Source organism: Gracilinanus agilis, chromosome 4 (assembly GCF_016433145.1).
Source record: "Gracilinanus agilis isolate LMUSP501 chromosome 4, AgileGrace, whole genome shotgun sequence".
NCBI lineage: Eukaryota > Metazoa > Chordata > Mammalia > Didelphimorphia > Didelphidae > Gracilinanus > Gracilinanus agilis.
In genome coordinates, this window is record NC_058133.1 from 134726836 (window position 1) to 134747871 (window position 21036).

Here is a 21036-nt window from a genome sequence, read left to right on the forward strand (position 1 = left end):
AAACCGAAGCACAAATAATTGTAGGTTGATTTCTATAAGCCATCAATGTGAAAAGAAAAAGCCACAGAAGTCAAGAACTATTGGGGGTTGGGGGGGGGAACAAAACATGAAAACTTAAGTTTAAACTGGAAACTACTTAAATTTAGGGGGAAATCCAGTGACTAGACAATTTTTACAAATTTTCAGATTATATCATGTGAATCTCCTTGTATTACTTTATAAAAAGGTCTTGGCAAATGTTAGCCATTAATCTTTAACACAAAAGGATATTCAAATCCAACCAAATGTAATACAATCTCTTCCAGGAGAAAGGAAAGAAGTAATTTACTTTATCCCCAATTATTTAACCTAAAAGACCAATAAAGATTATGATAACGCAGAATAGATCAGCATTCTATCATGTCACAATTCTCACGAAGTCTTGCACCAATCCGAAATGAGGTGTTTATGGACACAAAACAGGCTTAGAAATGGCTTTAAAAAAAAAAAATTTCCTCCAATGAATGAGACTCCACATCATGGTTTATTCTCCCAAACAATTGGAGAAATAGAAAGGAAAAACACCACCCCATCATGCTTCATTTTTTGCCACTAAAGACTTAAATCTTTTTTTAAAAACTGTATATTTAATTCCTTCAATTGGCGGTGATAGGATAATTTGGCTTGTATTTTATTGATTACACATAAAGAGGAAAGGGGGGGAAAGCAGCTGCTGCAATGCAACACTAGCTGACACAGAGAAAGGGGAGAAAACCGGTTTGAGAAACAAACCGATACACACCACCCCAAGTCTCCACAAATATACAGGCATTGTAACGATTTATTTTTTTTTTTGTAAAAGAAAGGAAGGAGCCTCAAAAGAAAAATGAACAATAATCCCCCTCCCCCAATTTTGCAATTTCACCTTTGGATCTTATACCTTTATACCCCAGCCACTGCTTTTTCTCAAATTACTCCCTTTGAATTTTAAACCTTTATCAAACTTAATACTAATAAAAATGCACGTCTTTTAAACCAAAAGTGTTATTTACACACCGTGGAAAAAATCCCACAAAACTGTTTTCTCTCCCATCGACCGCGTAAGACCACCACCATAGAGCCTACTCTCTTCCCTCCCCGAGTCTCTCCACCCCCTCCTCGGTTTAGGGGATAAAGGATAAGGAAGGGAGGGGGATACAAGAAGGGAAAAGCGAGAGGAGCATAAAGAAAAATGGGGGAAGGGAGCGGGGGGAGGGGGCATGGAAAGGATGGGGGAAAGACGGCCCAGGGGGGGCAAGGCTATAGAAAGAAAGGTGGAGAGCCAGAGAAGCCCCTAGGAAGGAGTAGGGGCGGGGGGGGGGGAGGCAGGAGAACCCAGGGAGCAGCCTGGTGGGGGTGCTGACGGCGCGAGGCGCGAGCCCCCCTCGACCCCCCCGGGGCTCCCCTCACCTCATGGTGCCGGGCGGTGCGGAGGCTTCCCCGGCCGGAGGAAGAGGGAGGGCGAGGACGGAGCGGGGTGGGGCGGGAGCCCTGCTCGGGAGAAGAGACCGGCAGCGTCCGGGTCGGCGGGGCTCTGGCGCTGCTGCGGGGGAAGCTACACCATCCTCGCTCGGTGCACAAAGCCGAGGCGCCCGCCTGCCGGCCGGTCGGGAATGCAAGTGAGTGTGAGTGCGCGTGTGTCTGAGTGAATGTGCGCGCGTGTGTGTATGTGTGTATGTGTGTGTCTGTGTGAGAGAGAGTGAGAGCAAGAGAAAGAGAGAGACAGACTAGGAAAGGGGGAGGGCGAAGAAGCGGACAGGGGGGCGCCGGTCCCCCCGGCGGCAACCGCCGCCTCCCTTCTTCTCCTCTTTCTCTTTCTCCTCCTCCTCCTCGGGGACTCCTCTTCCTTCTCCTCCTCCTTCTCTGCCTCGGCGCGGGGGACCCTCGAGCCCGCTGGCCTCGCGCCGCCGCCGGGGAAGCCGGTCTGAAGAGGACACCGCTGCAGGCAAGCAAGGAAGGCTCACGCGCAATTCCCGCTCCCGCTGTCGCGCCCGCCGCCACCGAGGCCGTGTGCAACCGGCAGCAGCAGGAGGAGGAGGAGGAGGATCAGGATCGCCGCCGCGAGGAGCCCGAGGAGGGGGCGGGGCGCGAGGCGAAGGAGCACGCACGCGCCAGCCCTACCCGGGGGAGGAGGGCTAGCGCCGAGAGGCGGCTGGGGAGGTGGGGGGAGGACGGGGAGGAGAGGGCTAGGGCTGGTGGGAGAGCGTCGTTCCCCCCCCCCACCTCCTTCTCCCCAGACCACTCCTCTTACCCCCGCCAGCCCAGTCTTTCCTTTCCCTCCCCACCTCCCCTGCAGCGAGAGTGGGGAGGGGCATTGAGACTTGGGGAAAGGGAAAAGACTGCGCTGGATTATTAAAGACTCTTTGTTGCTATCCCAACCCATCCCGGTAGGATTCCTCCCTCCTCTTCGACGTCATCTTTATTTAATTGGGTGGGGGGGAGGAATAGCCCCCGAGGCTGCCCAGCCCAAGAATCCTCTTCGGGAGACCCCGGGAAAACTGATCGGAAGGAGGAGGGAGGCTCTTAGTTTAACCCCAGCCCTGGGGTCTCCCCAAAGGAGGAGTGGAAAGGAGATATTTCACCCCACTCCACCCTTAGCTGGTCCATCCCTTGGAGAGAAACCCCAGACTCGGAGATGTAGTGGCAGAAATTTAGATAAAAGAGTCCCCTTCTCTCCTCGCGTCCTTGAAGGAGCTGGTGTAATTAAACAATTTGGGAATCTGGTCCCTGTTGTCACCGGGAGCCAGGGATTCCCTGTATGATGCTCTCCTGGAGGGAGCAGCGGGCCTTTAAAATCATTTTGCTAAGATTCTATTCTCTGTGCTTATGCTGCGGGTTATCTCCTGTTGCTACCCTATTAGCAGGCGAGAGACACAAATTGACATACTGCTCCAGTCCACCGTCTGGCCACCACGGTGCATGTTACTTTCCTCTAGAATGAAAGCACTAAAATAAATGCAAAGTGTGGTAGTGATCACTGTTTGCATGGCTCCTTTCTAGCCTGAAGAATCCCAATGTGGTTTACCAATTTAACAAGCTGATATGCAAACTATGTATAGAGATGACTTCATCCGCGTGAAAAGCTGCCAACTCCGGGTAAACCACGGTAGCTGTGTAACAGATCCCAGAAACACTATAGAACCGTTTAGGGCAAGAATCGAATAAGAATAACGCAGCCAATTGAAATTGCATTATCTCACCATTGTGCTGAGAGGATTTTTTTTAACAGCGTGTTCATATGAGACTTAAAATCTCAGTCATCCAAATTTTCTTGGCCTGAAATCAATGCCTTATAAAGATAGGTGAAGGCTCCAGGAGGAAGCAAACAGCAGTTGAGTTTTAACTGAGTGGAGGTCACCTGGCAGACTTGAGTTTGTCTTTCTATTTTAAAATGTACAGAAGCAAATCCAGTTATGCAAATTCACTGCAACTCAAGACAAGTTATAGCCCTAATGTGGTCTAGAAAAGGGAATTTTTAAAAAAATAAATGATAGAAAATACTAGTTGCTGCTAGATTTATCTTAAGTGCAGTACAGTAATCTGAAATGGAGGGACAACCATGATTCTAGTCTCAGCTCAGAAGTTTGGAGATTTTGTCAGAAAACAGGGTGATAGTTTAAAGCAGAATCAGAGGGCAGCTAGATGACTCTAGTGAGCCAGACCTGGAGTTGGGAAGACCTGAGTTCAAATGAGGTCTCAGATACTCCTTAGCTGTGTGACCCTGGACAAGTCAATTAATCCTTCACTCTTCTGCCTTGGAGCTGGTAACAGTATGGAATCTAAGACAGAAGGTAAAGGTTATTTAGAAAAAAAGAGAGAAGTTAAACTCACAAATGGCAGCAAACATAAACAAATGACAGACCCACTGATCACATGTAGTCTGGAATAGCTCTTCTTTATCAATAACAGTTATTAACCAGAAGGGCTTCATTGACTTCAAATCTCTACAGAGAGTACTGAGTTGTAGTTCATGCTGGGACCTGTCCTTTCCTATCAGCATAAGTCAAGATGTCCCTGATGCTCTTGGCAAAGCACCAGTGTTGTCTTTGTACTTAGTTCAGGTGCTTTAAGTGTTTGTTGTTGTTATTTAGTCCTGTTCAATCCTTTATAACCCCATTTGAAGTTTTCTTGACAGAGATACTGGAGTGGTTTGCCATTTCCATCTCCACCTCATTTTTACAGAAGAGGAAACTGAAGTAAACAGAGTTGAGTGACTTGACCACGGTCACATAGCTAGTAAGTATCTGAGACCAGATCTGAACTCAGGAAGATGAGTCTTCCTGACTCTAGCCCTAGTACTCTATCCACTGTGCCACCTAGCTGCCCTGCCTTAAGTGTTATGTACTATTTACACAGTATATAATCATTTATGTATTGTCACCCTCACTGGAATTTGAGTTCCTTGAGAGATCAGGAACCTGTTTTTTGTCTTTGTATCCCTGGTGCTTAGCTCCTTGCCTGGCACATAGAAAATGATTACTTTAAATGCTTGTTGGCTTTTGACTTAAATTATAGCAATTCCTAACCCCAAGTCATCTCTAATACCTTTTATCAAAGGATCAGAGAGCCCCTGAGATATTATTAATCTTTTCAACAGTTTCTAACACATAGTAATTGCCGAATAAATGGTTTTTCTCTTACTAGCTTACAGTACCCTTTTGAGTCACAAATCCTGATCTACCACCCCATTGCTAGTCACTCCCCCAAAATCACTTTGTATTTATTTTGTATATTCTTTAAACATACTTATATGTGTACATGCTGTTCCCCCTAATAGAGCATAAACATGTGGAGGGCAAGGACTTTCATTTTTATCTCCCCCAGCAAATAACACAGTATCTGGCACATAGTGGGCAACTGATAAATACTAACTGGATGAATGAAATCAATGTCATTGCTACACTATTACAAATGGCAGCGCTAAAATACAATGGTCACAGTAGTAGTTACAGGATGAGATAGTGGAAGAGCCATGATTAAAGATTACAACAGATAACTTGGGTCTGCATAGTGTTCCACATAATGTAAAAAGCATTTCAAATGGGTTAGCCTTCAAGCAACTGCTGGATGAGCATTTTGGGTCTATGTTGTACCAAGAATTTTTATTCCAAGGATCTCAGCCCATGCCTCTCATTTTAAAGATGAGAAAGCAGATCCAGATAAAATGACTTGCTCAAGGTCATCTAGGTATCTAAGCATCAGAGGTAGGATCCGAATGGAGCTTCCTGTGACTTTAATCAGGACTCTAATATTCCATCCCACCTGTATAACTCTGAGATGTGGTGAAAGTCTACAGATAAGTGATCCAACAGCATTGTCTCCATATAGTTTGTGGGTTTTCTTAGCAAGGTCTGGGAGATCATAAAGAAGTCAGATATTTCCTTGCTATGTAACCCTGGACAAGTCACTTAACCCCATTTCCCTAGCCCTTGCCCATCTCTTTTAGAGTTGCTACTAAGACAGAAAATAGAGGTTAAAAAAAAAAAAAAGCCCCATGTGCCTGACAAGTCCATTCATATCAATGTAAGGAAAACTTCAGAGTTTTTGTTCCAAAGGTCCTTGGTACAGGACCAAAAGAAGTGGAAATTTTCTGAGGAGTGATTCTCTCACCTTCAAATCCAAGGGAGGAGCAAAACTCTTCTCATGAGATTGTCTAACCCTCTTCTTTATTTATTTATTTAGTTAGTTGTTTATTTATTTGTTTGTTTAATTGATTGATTTGAAATTTTTTTACATGATTACATGATTCATGTTCTTTCCCTTCCCCCCCCCCCCATCCAACAAGCAATTCCACTGGGTTTTACATGTATCATTGTTCAAAACCTATTTCCCATATTATTTCTAACCCACTTCTTGCTTAAGAAAAGTAATCAAGTAGAGTTAAATGGGTAAGGGTTTGAAGTATTAATGGTTATCCTTAATCCTTACATTTTATGCAAATGAAACAGCCAAAAATTTTGACTGCTCACAACTTAATCCTTCCTTTTGGATAGCATCATGCTTGACAGCTCAGGGTCATGTCCTAGTAGACTATATAGATATAGATATAGATATAATTATAGATATATTATTATCATCTATTATACATATAATAGATAGATAGATAGATGGATGGATATGCTATAATGCAGAGTCTGGCATGCTGTAGTCAAGAAGAGCTGTCTTCAAATCCAGCCTCAGACATTTATTTTTACTAGCTTGTGTGACCCTGGGCAAGTCACTTCTATTTGCTGAGATCTTGGTACAACATATACCAAAGTGATCCTCTAGCCTTTGCTTGAAGACTTCTAGTAAAGGCTACAACTGTAAAATCATATAAATAACAGCACCTATCTCAGAGGCTCATTATGAAGATAAAATGTTGATAAAGTGCTTCATAGACTTTAAAGCTTGATATAAACACTAACTATTATCATCATTATATATGGTAAATTTTCTTAAAATTTCTCAATTTTCTTAAATATGCTTTTCTTAAATTTTCTTAATTTCTTATTTGGGTTATTTCTTATTATTTCATTAAAAAGCCTTTCTTAAGCACTGATTGTATACAAAGCATTATGCCTAAGTATACCTTTCTCACTTTTTGATTGTATCTCATTCATCTTAGATATAATAACCAAAGAAAAAGGGAAAGGTGGGGAAATTCAGAGAACACCTTTGATCACAAAAGGCATGTCACAGGAGAAAAATGCACTCTCTTTTCAGGTTATGAGTATGAGTGTTGAAATAGCAAAATCAAAGATGTTCTCCGGCTGAGAATTCGTTCTGACTTTGTGAATCAGATATGGTCTGAGATCAGCACTCTTTTAGCTCTTGACAGAAGCCTCACACCCTGTTTTGTCTCTTGCAAACCTTAGTTCCCATGCTCAGTAAGTAATCCTCCACCTTCTCTCTCACTAATATTCAGATGCATTTGAGTTCTCTCTCCCTCCATGACCTTGCTGTATACAGTCATCAAGAGCCAGTCTCCAAATGTCTGTTAGCAGTGTGCAACCAGGCATAAAATGAAACAAACTGTGCTTCTGTTTAAGATCGATTAGCTGCAGGAGTGTTGTCAGTCTAGCTCTGAGGTTTCTCTCTGAATATACCCCGTTTGAGTCAGTCTGATAGCACCAGTGTAGGTCATCCTCCATTTATGGGCTTGAGGAGAATGCATGACTAATGCTCCTCAGCAGTCTGGAAATCCGTTCTGAGGAGAGCAGGAAGAGCCTCCCTTCTCACCTAAGGAAGGTTTTCCCTTTAGAAATTAGGGTTTCCATGAGTAGGAGTAAAGAGCAGGGGGAGGTGGGGTGTTGGGGTTGGACAGGATTGCTCTGCCTGCTACTAGTCCTCTCTATGTGCTACTTTCTTTGTTATTTTCTCATTGTCAATTTTGCCCATATCCCCAAGGGGGGGAGGGGGGAATGGTCCTGAAACTGGACCATCCAGTGGGATTCAAGATGGCATATTTTTGTTATCCATCTTACAACCTTAGCTGTAGATAGGAATATACAGATATGTGCCTGTGGTTTGGATTTTCCTTCAGTTTCGTCATTTTTCTTTTTTACAAATTATGATTTATTTAGTTAATTTAGTTATCCCCCCCACCCTAGTTTCTCTTTCTTTTCTTAGCTCTATGCTGATTGCAGTTGTATGAAGATCAAAAAGTCCTAAATGACATTGGAATGGCATAGTTCAGACATAGATTATACATGTACCATAATCCCATACAAAAATAAATGCTGTGGGGCAGCTAAGTGGCACAGTAGATAAAGAGCCAGGCCTGGAGTTGGGAGGACTTGGATTCAAATATGGCCTCAGACATTTCCTAGCTGTGGGATCCTAGGCAAGTCAACCCTTTTGGTGTGGCCCTTGCCTTTCTGTCTTAGAGCTGTTACTAAGATAGAAAGTACAGGTTAAAAAAATAAGAGGCAGCAAGGTGGCTCAGTATATGGAAGGCCAGGTCCTGAGGCAAGAGGTCCTGGGTTCAAATATGACCTCAGACACTTCCTAGTTGTGTTACCCTGGGCAAGTTAGTTAATCCCCATTGCTTAGCTTTTACTTCTATTCTGCCTTGTAATGAATACACGCTAGTAAAGGTTTTAAAACATAATAAAGCATAATGTAATATAAAATATAACATATATAAAATGGTGTTTCCCATTTAAAGACCATTCATCTCTTTGTAGGTGATATCTTGGTTTACTTAAAGAATGGTAGAGAATCAACTAAAAAAACTAGTTGAAATAATTAATAACTTTAGTAAAATTGTAGGATACAAAATAAATCCATATAAATCATCAGTGTTTCTATGTATTACCAATAGGTTCCAGCACCAAGAGTAGGGAAAAAATAAACTGGGGAAAAATATATTATAACAAATGTCTCTGATATAAAGAGTGATACCATAACTAAATTAGGGGAACACAGAATAGTTTATCTGGCAGATCTTTGGAGAAGGGAAGAATTTATGACTAAACTAGAGAGAGAGAGTATATTGTAAGATATAAAATGAATTATTTTGATTATATTAAATTAAAAAGTTTTTGTACAAACAAAACTAATCTAGTCAAGATTAGTAGGAAGAAAATAAACTGGGGGAAAATATATTATAACAAATGTCTCTGATAAAGATCTAATTTATCAAATTTATAAAGAACTAAGTCAAATTTGTAAGAATCCAAGCCATTCCCCAATTGACAAATGATCAAACGATATGAACAAGCAATTTTGAGGTGAAGAAATCAAAACTATCAATAATCATGTGAAAAAAAAAGTCCTAAATCATGTTGATTAGAGAGATGCAAGTTAAAACAACTCTGGGGTACTACCTTCTGCCTATCAGATTGGCCAATATAGCAGTAAAGGAAAATGATAAATGTTGGAAGGGATGTGGCAAAATTGGGACACTAGTACATTGTTGATGGAGTTATGAACTGATCTAACCATTCTGGAGGGTAATTTGGAACTATATCCAAAGAGCTACTAAAGAGATAATAAAAAGGAGGAAAGGACCTACTTGTACAAAAATATTTATAGCTGCTCTTTTTGTGGTGGCAAAGAATTGGAAATCGAGGGTATGTATATTAGTTGGGGAATAACTGAACAAATCATGGTATATGTTGGTAATGGAGTACTATTATATTGTAAGAAATAATAAGCAAGATGATTTCAGAAAAAGCTGGAAAGATCTGCAGGAACTGGTGCAGAGCAAAATAAGTAGAACTAGGAGAACATTGTACACAATAACAGCAAAATTGTACGCTGATTATCTGTGAAAACTTGGCTACTCTCAGAAATGCAATGATTTGGGGCAATCCCAAAAGACTTATGATGGGGAATGCTATCCACCTCCAGAAAAAGAACTTTTGGAGAGGTCTTTCACATAAGTGTATTTTTGGTTTTATTTGGGGGTTTTGGTTATGCATGACTTTGTTCTTACAACAATGACCAAAATGGAAGTATGTTTTACATGACAATAAAAAATGAAAAAAATAAAGACTATTCATTGATTAAACAATTCACAAATATTACACTACAAATTTGGCCATTTCTAAAGAAGAGTCAAAGTATTGTTTACCTTTTAGTCTCTCTATATTACTCCCCTTATACTTTTTAGCCCAATCAAACTGGTCTTAATGTTTTTCAGCCAAGACACTCCAATCTTCTCTCTCTACCATTCCTCCAGCCCTGTTCCATCATTCTCATCTACAAGCTCAAGCTGGCTATCTCTCAAGACTGGAATTCTTTCCCTCAGCCTTTCAGAATCCCTAGTTTCCTTCAGAGCTCAATGCTATTGCCACCATCTACATAAGGTTGTTCTTCAATTCTTCTGGCTAGTGCTTCTCTTACAAATTACCTTACTGTATATATACTTACATTGTATATATTTCTACATGTATACCATATCTCCCCCTATAGAATGAAACTCCTTGATGGAAGGATAGTTCTTTTATGTCTGTATCCCCATTGCCTAATAATGCCTAGAGCACAGTAGGTGCTTAATAAATGTTTATAGGGGGCAGCTGGGAGGATCAGTGGATTGAGAGTCAGGCCCAGAGATGGGAGGTCCTGGGTTCAAATTTGACCCCAGACACTTCCAAGCTGTGTGACCCTGGGCAAGTCACTTGACCCCCATTGCCTAGCCCTTACCACTCTTCTGCCTTGGAGCCAATCTAAGACGGAAGGTAAGGGTTTAAAAAACAAACAAATAAATAAATGTTTGTAGATTGATTGATTGATTAGGAACTAGACAGAGAAGTAATATAAGTATAAGCTTTAAGAGCCTTTCCAGCTCTAAATTTTAATAATTTTAATTCAAAACTTATTTTATAAGATCTAGCCATTAGCTCATTTTTCTTTCATGCACTGAATTCTTTTACTGTAAACGCAGTGAAGAATATAAGTCAATATCAAAATAGACATTGTGGTTTCTATGATGCCTTTGAAGCATTTTCTTAGAGGAGAATGGAAGGGTAAGGGAATAAGCAATTATTTTCTAACAGACCACATGGAAGGAGAAAGGTGACATCACTAGCCATTAGTGTACCTAAGATATATGCATTGTACCCAAGATGTACCTAAAATGTATACTTCTTAAGTTTATTTTTTTTTAACCAAAAGGAGCTTTAATTAATGATAAAGTTGAATAGGACTAACATTTTAGTCAGACACAATTTTTTTATCTTTAAAGCTGCTTTCACTTCAGGTGAATTTTCAAAACCTAGATTCTAGTAATATTCCTTTCATACGGCCCTGTTTCTTCTGGTTGGAAATTTCTATTAATTGTGGCAACCTGGATAAGTTCTAATTCATGTTTTCTTCATATCTTTATTCCACTGTATAGCTGTTTATATGTCAAAATTCAAAGTTTAGTAACATATCCCTGAGGTTAATAGGAAAGCTAATCAATAATTATCTGAACAATCAGCCCAGACCACATCATTCATCATAGTATTTTTATTTGATGCTCTCAAAGCATATGATTGTCCTTACTTCATCAGGCACCACTACTTCTTTTTGAGGAGAACAGCTGGGTGACTTGGGCAATTCACTTAACCTCTATCTGCCTCCATTTCTTCACCTATAACATGAAGATAATAAAAGCACCTGCCTCCCAGGATTGATATGAGGATAAAATGAGATAATATTTGAAAGGCACTATAGAATCCTTTGCATGCTATATAAATGCTAGGTATTATTATTACTCATTTTATATGTGAAGAAGTTAACTTCAGCATAATCAGTAGAAATAAGAAACCCCATTTTTGGTATTTGGGAACATCTCTTAAATTTTTAATAATCAATCAGTAAGTATTTATTAAGTATTTACTATGAGTCAGCACTGTGCTAAGCAATCTCTATTCACAAGGGACTTATATTCTAATTGGGGAGACAATATGTACAAATATAAGTATATACATAATTTATACAGAGTAAATAAGAGGTAGTTTGGGGAAGGAATAAATTAACTCCTGAGTAATTCATTAAGAAAATGGTTCTTCACTGTGTTTTATTTTTTATACCTTTACCTTCCAGAATGGTAAGGGCTAGAAAGTGGGGGGGATTAAGTGATTTGCCCAAGGTCATACAGCTAGCAAGTGTCTGTAGACAGATTTTAACCCAGGCTCTCTGGCTCTCAGTCCACTGAGTCACCTTGCTGATCCCTCAGTTGTATCTTAAAGGAAATCAAGGATTACAAGAGGCAGAGGGGAGGAGGAAGAATATTCCAAACATGGAAGGGGCAGCCAAGGCAAAGACTCCAGAATTAGAGATGAAAAGGGGAGGAGGGGATGGTGGCTCAAGGAACTGAGGCAGGAATAGTAAGTGGGTCAGAACAGTGAGTGTAAGGAGAGTAATGTGTAAGGAGACTAGAAAGGAAAGAAAGGAAGGACAAGAGTAGTCATCTCTCTTGTTTATCCTCATGAGATTTTTAGTATTCCAGTGTTCATGCCTACTAACTTACTCTTTGTGCAAATATAGCATGTCTGTCTTTCCTTAGAAGCTGTCAAAGTACTTTGCCACATAAATGAAACCAGTGTATAAAAGAATGCAACAGTCCCCATTGCATGAATCCGATTTAAAATATAATTGGAAATATGTAACAAAATAAATAAAAATACGGTAGACTATGTGGTTTTCAAAGTCAATATGGTGCCCACAGAAATTCTTCAGTCATGGCTTACCTGCCCAATTTCTATCTGAGTTTGGCACCCCTGCTATAGAAGAATACAGGACTTAGACTCCACAGACTTGGGCTCAACAAAGCTTTGCCACTTAGGCAATTCCTTTAACCTCTTGAGCCTCAGATTCTTTAGCCATAAAAGGAGATAATAATACCATTTGCACTACTTGCCTCATTGTGTTGTTATGACAATTAAGTGAAATCATGCATGTATAGGACTTTGTAAACCCAAAGACATAACTTAAATGTAATGACCACAATTTTCCCCAATAACCTTTGTCAGAGTGGTCCATGGCACTAAGGGCAGAAGTTCTATTTGGGGAGGTTTTGACGCTTTATTCATCTTGACCATTCACCCAGAAAACTTGGGGAACATCTTTCTACTACATAGTCCAATAGGTAGGCAACAACTTCCACTTACAAGCACACTTTGACAATGTGTGAAGCCATCAATTTGGGCACTCCTTCCAATGGTGCAAATTGCAAGGTATTCATATTCTCATTTCTTATCTGACTTCTTAGCCAAGTCTATCTGCAAATCCTCTATGGAAGTTCCAACTAGCATGCTAAGGCTAGGGACAGGGAGTTCCTCTCAGAACCACAGTTAGGGCAGGATTACCAAGAACTTTGTCCCAGGGCACCGTTATTTAAAAGGCACTGTCATCCTAGTTGCCAACAATAATTAGGTTTTTTTTTAAAGAACAATTAGTTTAAAAAGAAGTTCCTAGATGGCCTACCATCTCATTCTTGCTTGCTAAGTTAAAATTCTGCCCAGCAGGAGCTGCCCAATTTCCCTAAGTGCTGTCTGTTCATATCCTGGGGTCCTTGTTCACAAAGGAGTTGGTGTCCCAAAATATCTTTCTCTTCACTAAAGGGCAATAAATGGCTCTAAGAGCTCTCTCCTTATTGGTTCTTAAGTCATTGGGCCTTCCTTTCCCAAAATGAATTTGTGTTGTTTTGTTTTTTTTAATTTATTTGCAGAAGTATTTTATGAAGCCAACCCTGGATACCTGCCTTTGCCTGAATTTCTGAAATTACTAGTTACAGCTCTGCTTCCTCTAGATTTCTTGGCATTATGTGGATGCCAATAGAGCATGCCAGCAGCCCAATGGTTATTCCTTATGCTCCCTGCATGACCAGCCCACCTTCTTTTCTATTCACACATCTCTGATGACATTCTTTTCACTGTTTTTCCCATACAATTCTTTGTTAGTAAAATGCCACAGTGTCCATGACTTGTAAGCATGATGAAATTATACAGCAAAAGGAAGTTTTATTAAAAGGGAAAAAAAAATTCCAGAGTGTTCCTGACTCTCCATAATCCTTCCAACATTGGCATTTTCTGAGTTTTATCATATTTGTTAATTTATGGATATGAGGTAAAATCGTATAATTATTTTAATTTGTAATTCTCTTATTTAGAATCTGAAGTATTCTTCTTATGACCGTTTCTAATTGGCAATTTTCTTTCCAACTGTTCATATCTTGTACCCATGTGTTTGTTGAAAAATGGCCTTCAGATGTTATATATCATTATATCACATACTTTCTATGCTGCTAGACTTATAACATTCAACTATTCAATTTGACCAATAGGAGAATTAAAACTATGCATTCTGACTGCTGTCTGATATCTGTGTGACCTTTGGTAAATCTCTATGTCCCTCAATTGTCTCATCTATAAAATGAGGTGGTTAGACTCATAGTAATAGCTACAACTTACAGGACTTGCTTTGTGACAGGTAGTGTGATAAGCACTTTTTTATATCATTTGATCTTCACAACAACCCTGGGAGGTAGTTGCTATTATTATCCCCATTTTACAGATGAGGAAACTGAAGCAAACATCAGTTAAATGACTTGCCTGGAGTCATATAGCCAGTCAATATCTGAGGTCAAATTTGAACTCAGATCTTTCTGATTCCAGGTCCAGTCCACTATCTACTACCCCACCTAGATTAAATGAGCTCTACCATCCCTTCCACCTCTAAATCTATGATTCTATGAAGGGCCCTCAGCATCTATCTAATCCAACCCCTATTGAAAAAGAATTTGCTCCAAAGCCTATCCAATAATTGTCATCAGCCTTTTCTGGAAAATGTCCAGCCTTTTAACTTCCAAGACAGACAATTTCACTCTTGGAGACTCTAATTGATTAGGAAGTGTTCCTTATAGCAAACTTAAATTTCCCCTTTGCATCTTTCTCCCATCACTTCTATCTCTATCTTCTGGAGAAAACCAAAACAAATTTAATGCTATTATATACCCCAGAAGTGAATTGTGGCCCAAATTCCACAAGAATCCACCCTGGAAATTGTCTAGTGTCAATTATGAGCCTTAGGACATAAGTCTCTGCATCCTAATGTTTCCTCACTCAGAGATCCTCCACCATTCTGCATTCGATATGCTCCTCTCACAATCTGTTCCTTTTTCCTGACACTGTTAATACAATCAGAAGGAGAAAACAGATAAATCTTCGGGGTCAGAAAGGCAGCAGATGCTTTCAATAGCCCTCACAAAGGTATCCATTTCTCCCCTTCTCAGAGGCAGTCAGGATAAGCTCCCTCACACATAAAAGCAAGGAGAGTCAGTTGGTCAGCCAAGAAGCAGCTCTGGGCTGGTGTTTAGGTTAGCCCATTCTCCTGCAGTGGTAGAGCTCCAATATTTGAAGGGCACATTTTTGTGGAGCTTGCCTTGAATTTGAAGGAAAGAGAACAAGAAAGCCAGGTGACCAACTGGAAGGGGCTTCAGAATCCTGGAATTCCTAAGTAACATGTCTGTGATTTGGGAATTCTTATGTGCAAGACGCAGCTGCAAATTCTATACATTTTGGATGTTGATGATCCAACTACAAATGAGAGAACAAGCATTTTTCAAGTTGCCTACTATGTGCCAGGCACTATGATAAACATTAAAGAGCCAAAGCCCTGTTGGAGGATGGAATATAGAAGTATACAGATATATTCCACAAACCAGGATCCCCGAAGGGGCTCTGGGCTCACAAAGATCTGGGTTTAGTCCAAGAGGGTTGTTGTTTTTTTAAATTAAATTCAATTAGAATTTTTTTTTAATTCAATTGACATGAGACTCAGTGGATAGAGAGGCAGTCGTGGAGAAGGGAGGTCCTGAGCTCAAATCTGACCTCAGATACTGCCTAGCTACGTGACTGGGCGGATCACTTACCCCCCATGCCTAACCCATACCACCTTTCTGCCTTAAAACCAATAAATAGAATTGATTCAAAGGGTTTGGGTTTTTTTTTTGTTTTGTTTTGTTTTGTTTTTTTAATTCAATTAACATTTGTTAGAGCAGCTAGGCGAATAGTAGATAGACAGAATGCTAGAGTAAGAGTCTGGAAGACTCATCTTCCTGAGTTCAAATGTGACCTCAGACATTTACTAGCTGTGTGACCCAGGGCAAGGCTTTTAACTTGTTTCCCTCAGATTCCTCATCTGTAAAATGAGCTAAAGAAGGAAATGGCAAACCATACCATTATTTCTGCTAAGAAAACCCCAAATGGGCTCTTGAAGAAACCATAGGATTGAACAACAACAAAACATTCATTAAGCACCTACTAGGTGAAATGCTCAGTACCTAGGATACAAAACAAGTAAATGACAACATTGTCTAGAGTCTAGAGTCTAGACAACATCTAGAGTCACCCTAGATAGGATTAGGTAGGTTTGTCCAAGATGGGAAAATAAACATTTAAGTGCCCATTGATCACCCTAGAGGATTAGCAGATATAATCAAATCTTAAAGATCCTTTTTTTTGTCTTCTTCAGTTCTCTTATGGTATCTAGGCTGCTCCCAGGTATTCTAGCCTCTAAGTTACAACCTCTTTCCCTAGCCTCTATGTAAGTCAATCAGTTATCCTTCCTTTCATTTACTCCCTAAAATATATAAAAGACCCAAAATTCTACAGTTCAGTGGATAATTCCCAATCTTGTTTTTCCTGGAGTCAGTATTCCCAGTCTCAGAGCTAGGTGGTTCTATGGGGTGTGTGTTGGCCCTGGGTGGTGGTGGGCCATAAGAGCTTCATCTCCCTAGTCTTTTATAAGTGCTTTGGTGGTTCTTTGTTTCTTCAGGTTGACTTAAGAAAAAGAAAGACAGTCCTTGCCCTCAAGGAGTTTACAAATTAATGGATGAAGACTACCTACAAAAGGAGACTAAAATGAGGAGTGGGCCACCGGGGAGCAGGGTGGGAAGGATTGGGGGGTGGGGAAAAAGTACTCTGAGGAAGGCTTTGGGAGGAATGAATGCCAGCCCTAGAGAGGGGAGGTCCTGGGTTCAAATGTGCCTTCAGATCAGGGGTTGGCAATGTATGGTTCTTTCTGCAGGAGCCATAAAGTCAATTTTTTTTCAGGCACTGTTACAGGAGTGCACTGTGAGCACTGTATGGCTCTCATGAAATTACATTTTTAAAAATGTGGCATTTATGGCTCTCACGGCCAAAAAAAGTTGCCCACCCCTGCTTCAGATGCTTCTTAGTTGTGTGACCCTGGGCAAATCACTTAACCCCAATTGTCTAGCCCTTACCACTCTTTTGCCTTGGAACCATACTTGCATGTTTTCTAAGACAAAAGGTAAGAGTTAAAAAAATAAATAAAAGAACTGGGGCAATTGACCAGGAGGACTCAACTTCTGATTTTGGTCCCACTTTAGAATAAAACTCCAGGGTAATCTCTAAAGCAGAATTTGCTCATGTGTGAATAGAAAAGCTCCTTTCCACAACAATGTTTAATGTGCAATATGGGTATCTGATGTGGCCAAAGACCACAAATAATAATAACAATAGCACTTTAAGGTTTGTGAAGTATACTTTACAAATATCTAAGTATACTTTACTAAGTATACTGACTCTCTTTGCAGGTCTGGGAGATAGGTGTTTATTATCCATATTTTGTGGATAGACACAGTAACTAAGATTGAGATGTGATGTTTGAACTCTGAGTCTTCTTGCTTCAAGCCCCAGAGTTCTATTTACTGGCTGACAGCTGTGTATTGTAGGATTAAAAATTAATATCCAAATACTCCAACCATTAATTTTTATAAGATTTAATAATAATAACTTGAAGCAAAAGAAAAAATAGACTCAGTAAAAGAGAAAAGCTTCCCAGACCGCACACCCTGGAGAGAGCCCAGAGCCTCTAGAGCAGAGAGCCCCCTGAGGGTGGGGTTTCCAGCAGATTTATTTCCCAAACTTAAGGACACCAAGTGAGAACTTAACTTAAAAGGATGCTGGGTAATGTAGATCAGGTGTATCAAATTCTATTTACACAGTATGAACAAACAGGAAAAATAAAGCACCCAGATAGGCCATTTCATTATACTGCCCCCGGAGAGAAAGATCTTTTGTCATACCCCTAAACATTTAATTTCCACTCACCTGGAACCTGCACTTTCTGGGCATGTCACAGCATTTATCATGATATGAAAGACTGGTAAAGTCCAGATCTCCAGCCCAGCCATGGCATGGCTTGATCCACCAGCTTCAGGATCCTGTTGTTGGAAGTATCTTGTCCTCTGAGAAGTATGCTGTCAAGGAAATCTCTTTTGTTAACTCATGCCAAACTCTCAGACTCAGGTTAATCAAGAAATAACTTCTAATGCTGGAAATATCCATTTCTCTAGATTGATCATTGCTGAACTATGCTCAGAAAATGAAATATAAGAACAAAAAAGACAGCCAAGATCTGAAAAATCTAGGAACCCCTGTCTCAGAGTCAAGGAATACCTTATCCCCCACACTCACACTTGGTACATTGCAGTTTGAAAGCTTAAGGAAACCAGAGGCAAAAATGGGTGAAGACATAGGCAAAATCCTCTGAATGGAGGAGAATGTGTTCTTCTAAAGAGTCTGTATTAGGGTGACTCTCAATTACTAATCATCTTCAAAGAAGCCCCAGTAACTGGGGACCAGTTAGGGGATTTCAATATATCTTCTTTTGAAAAAATCAAAATAGTTGTTTCTCAGCAAGTGGCCAGGTCACAAGGGCATTTAGGTAGTAAAGTGGATATGAGTGCTGGTTCTGTAGTCAGGAAGACTCATCTTCATATACCTCCTAGCTGTGTGACCCTGGGCAACTCATTTAACCTGTTTGCCTCAGTTTACTCATCTGTAAAATGAACTAAAGAAAGAAATGGCAAGCTACTTAGTATCTTTGCCAAGAGATCTCCAAATGGGGTTCCAAAGAATCAGACATGATGGAAAACAATTGTCTCTCAGGAAAGCATCCCCTATTAACAAAAGGTCAATTTACAATCTCATATAGTTGATTAAGGGACTCATCAGGGTTCTCCAGACCATCCCTGTTACACACAAAAATAAAATAACGATTTGAGAACTGATTGGCACCTTGAGATTTGTAGTTCAGAGAGACAAGCATTCTTCTCTCAGCCATGAGAGCAATTTGGGACTCTGAATCTTGGAATAGGAAGGAGGAATTAGGTCACTCCCAGGAGTTCTTAAAATGGCACACCTGAGTTCTGAAAGAAAGACTGAAAGTGGGGAACTTCAATAGCTGAGCAGCAACATTAGCAGCATCAGTGGTGTCAACTTCCCTATCCCCTACCCAGGACTTGAGGAGCACAGCTGGAAAGAATAAATGGTACCAGGGGAATGGGTGAGAGGGAAAAGTAGAGCAGAACTGGAGCAGTGATCAGTGAAGGCCACGAATCCCTACAAGATTAGAGTGGAAGACTCAAGCTAAAGCTACTTCTTCCAGGAGTGAGGGAAGTTCTAAGAGAATGTCTGCTGAGAATGTTTGCCTAGTTTCTCCTTCCTGTATTTTAAAAAATATTAAATGATACTTCTTTCTTCTTCTTTTTTTTTTTTTTAAAGAATTTAAATCTCTCGCAGGTAGGGTATTTTTTTTTTAAACCTTTAACTTCTGTGTATTGGCTCATAGGTAGAAGAGTGGTAAGGAAGGGCAATGGGGGTCAAGTGACTTGCCCAGGGTCACACAGCTGGGAAGTGTCTGAGGCCAGATTTGAACTTAGGATCTCCCATCTCTAGGCCTGACTCTCAATCCACTGAGCTACCTGGCTGCCCCCCTTCTTTTTTTTTTTTAGCCCTTATCTTCTAGCTTAGAATAGATACTATTGATTCTAAAGCAGAAAGCAGTAAGGTCTAGGCCAGTATGGCAAACCTTTTAGAGATGGAGTGCCAGGTCCTGTCCCTCCCCTCAACTGAATGCCATGCTCTTCCCCCCCACCAGGTACCAGGTATGTCCCACCCCACCCCTTTACCCTACACAGGGGAGGGAGAAAGTACTCTTATTGGGCTATTGGGTGGAGGGGCAGGAGAAGTGAAGAATATACTCTGGGAGTATAGAGATGGGGAGGGGAGTGATCTGAGCACTCCATTCTCCTCCAGCTCTGCTGCCTGTGAGCTGCCCGCCTTATCCTCTATACACTCCCATTGGCTGCTGGACAATAGGGTGAGAGATGTGAAAAAATGTCATCAGGCATGGTGGAGAGGGGGAGGGAAGCAGCCCTGCTTGAGTCCCTCTGCCTTTCTAATAATGACCAGGGGGTCGGGGGAGAGGGAGGGCAGCCATGTGCCCACAGAGAGTGCTCTGTGTGCCATCTTTGGCACCTGTGGCATAGGTTTGCCATCATTGATGAGAAATTTTTTAAAAAATAATTATTCTTTTTTTAAAAACCATCTAGTTGCCTCTCTACTTTCTCCTTTACTTAAACATTTCTGGTAGCCTGAATTTTGTCCTTATAAAAAGGCCAGGACAGTTGAACTAATGTTAAACACATTTAAAATAGTTTAAGGAGCCAAACCTCTGCCTAAATGTTAGGACCTTTCCTAACTAGGAGCTCTGACCTATTATAATTGTACTATGACTTTTTGTTTAATATAGGCTCCATAAAGCAGCAGAAGGGACCAAGGCAAATCTCAGGGGCCACTACACAGGGTGTCCCAGAAGCCTTAATGTAGTTTTAAGCTACTAAAATCTTTGGGGACATTCTGTATTGTCCCTAGGCTAAAACAAACAAATAAAAATGAGTCAATTGTTAAAACAGAGTATGTAGGGCTCATTAAATCTCCAGAGATTGTTGGGATAGGGAGGAGATGGCAAGAATTCGTTGGCTAACTGAACCCTTCACGGTGATACCCACAACATCTGGTCATTTGGGCAGAGGCACAAGCAGCAAGGGGAAATAAAAAAAAAAAGGCTTCCTAAATGTAGAAGGTAATTCTTCAAACTAAGTTTGGTGGCTCAGTGGATAGAGCACTGGGTTTGGAGTCAGTAAGATCTCAGTTCAAATGTGGACTCAGATACTTTCCAGCTGCGTCACCCTGGGCAAATCACTTAACCCTGTTTGCCTCAGTTTCCTCATCTATAAAATGAACTGGAGAAGGAAATGGCAAACCACTCTAGTATATTTGCGAAGAAAACCACAAATGGGGTCACAAAGAGTTGGATACAACTGAAATGACTGAATAACAACTCATTGCTCTAGCAATCATGTTCCACACTGAGGGTTTCCCCCTTGTTAAGGTTTATTATTTCCATATGTAGATTCACCCTATTAGCCCAGTAGAGAAGAAAACATAGTAGTATAATTTATTGCCTATGATGTGTACAGTATTGATGAAAATATAAACCCTTTTGATATTTCTACCCATGCTAGAGTTGTATATATATAGAGAACACATTTAAGTGAGAGACACAATGTAATATGATCATAAAATCCTCATGAATGGAAGAGACATCCAAAGCCATCTAGTCCTACCAAGAAGTGGGATGGTAAATGTTTAACACTCAGCTCTTTGCGGGGAGAGGGAGAAGTTTATATAACATACTTTTAAATTTAATCTGTAACAGCGAAACAATAAA

At 40.5% G+C, this 21036-nt stretch overlaps 1 protein-coding gene across 1 annotated transcript in view; it reads right to left on the bottom strand.

The window, feature by feature from the left end:
- The window catches only part of ENAH (ENAH actin regulator), a 186883-nt gene extending 168887 nt beyond the window's left edge, over window positions 1–17996 (bottom strand). Inside the window, exons 1-2 of the mRNA XM_044674971.1 lie at window positions 17919–17996; window positions 17571–17719 (exon numbers count right to left, since the gene is read on the bottom strand). Of these exons, the coding sequence (XP_044530906.1) occupies window positions 17571–17719; window positions 17919–17996 (227 nt within the window). The remainder of the gene's footprint in view (window positions 1–17570; window positions 17720–17918) is intronic.
- Between the last annotated feature and the right edge of the window lie 3040 nt (window positions 17997–21036).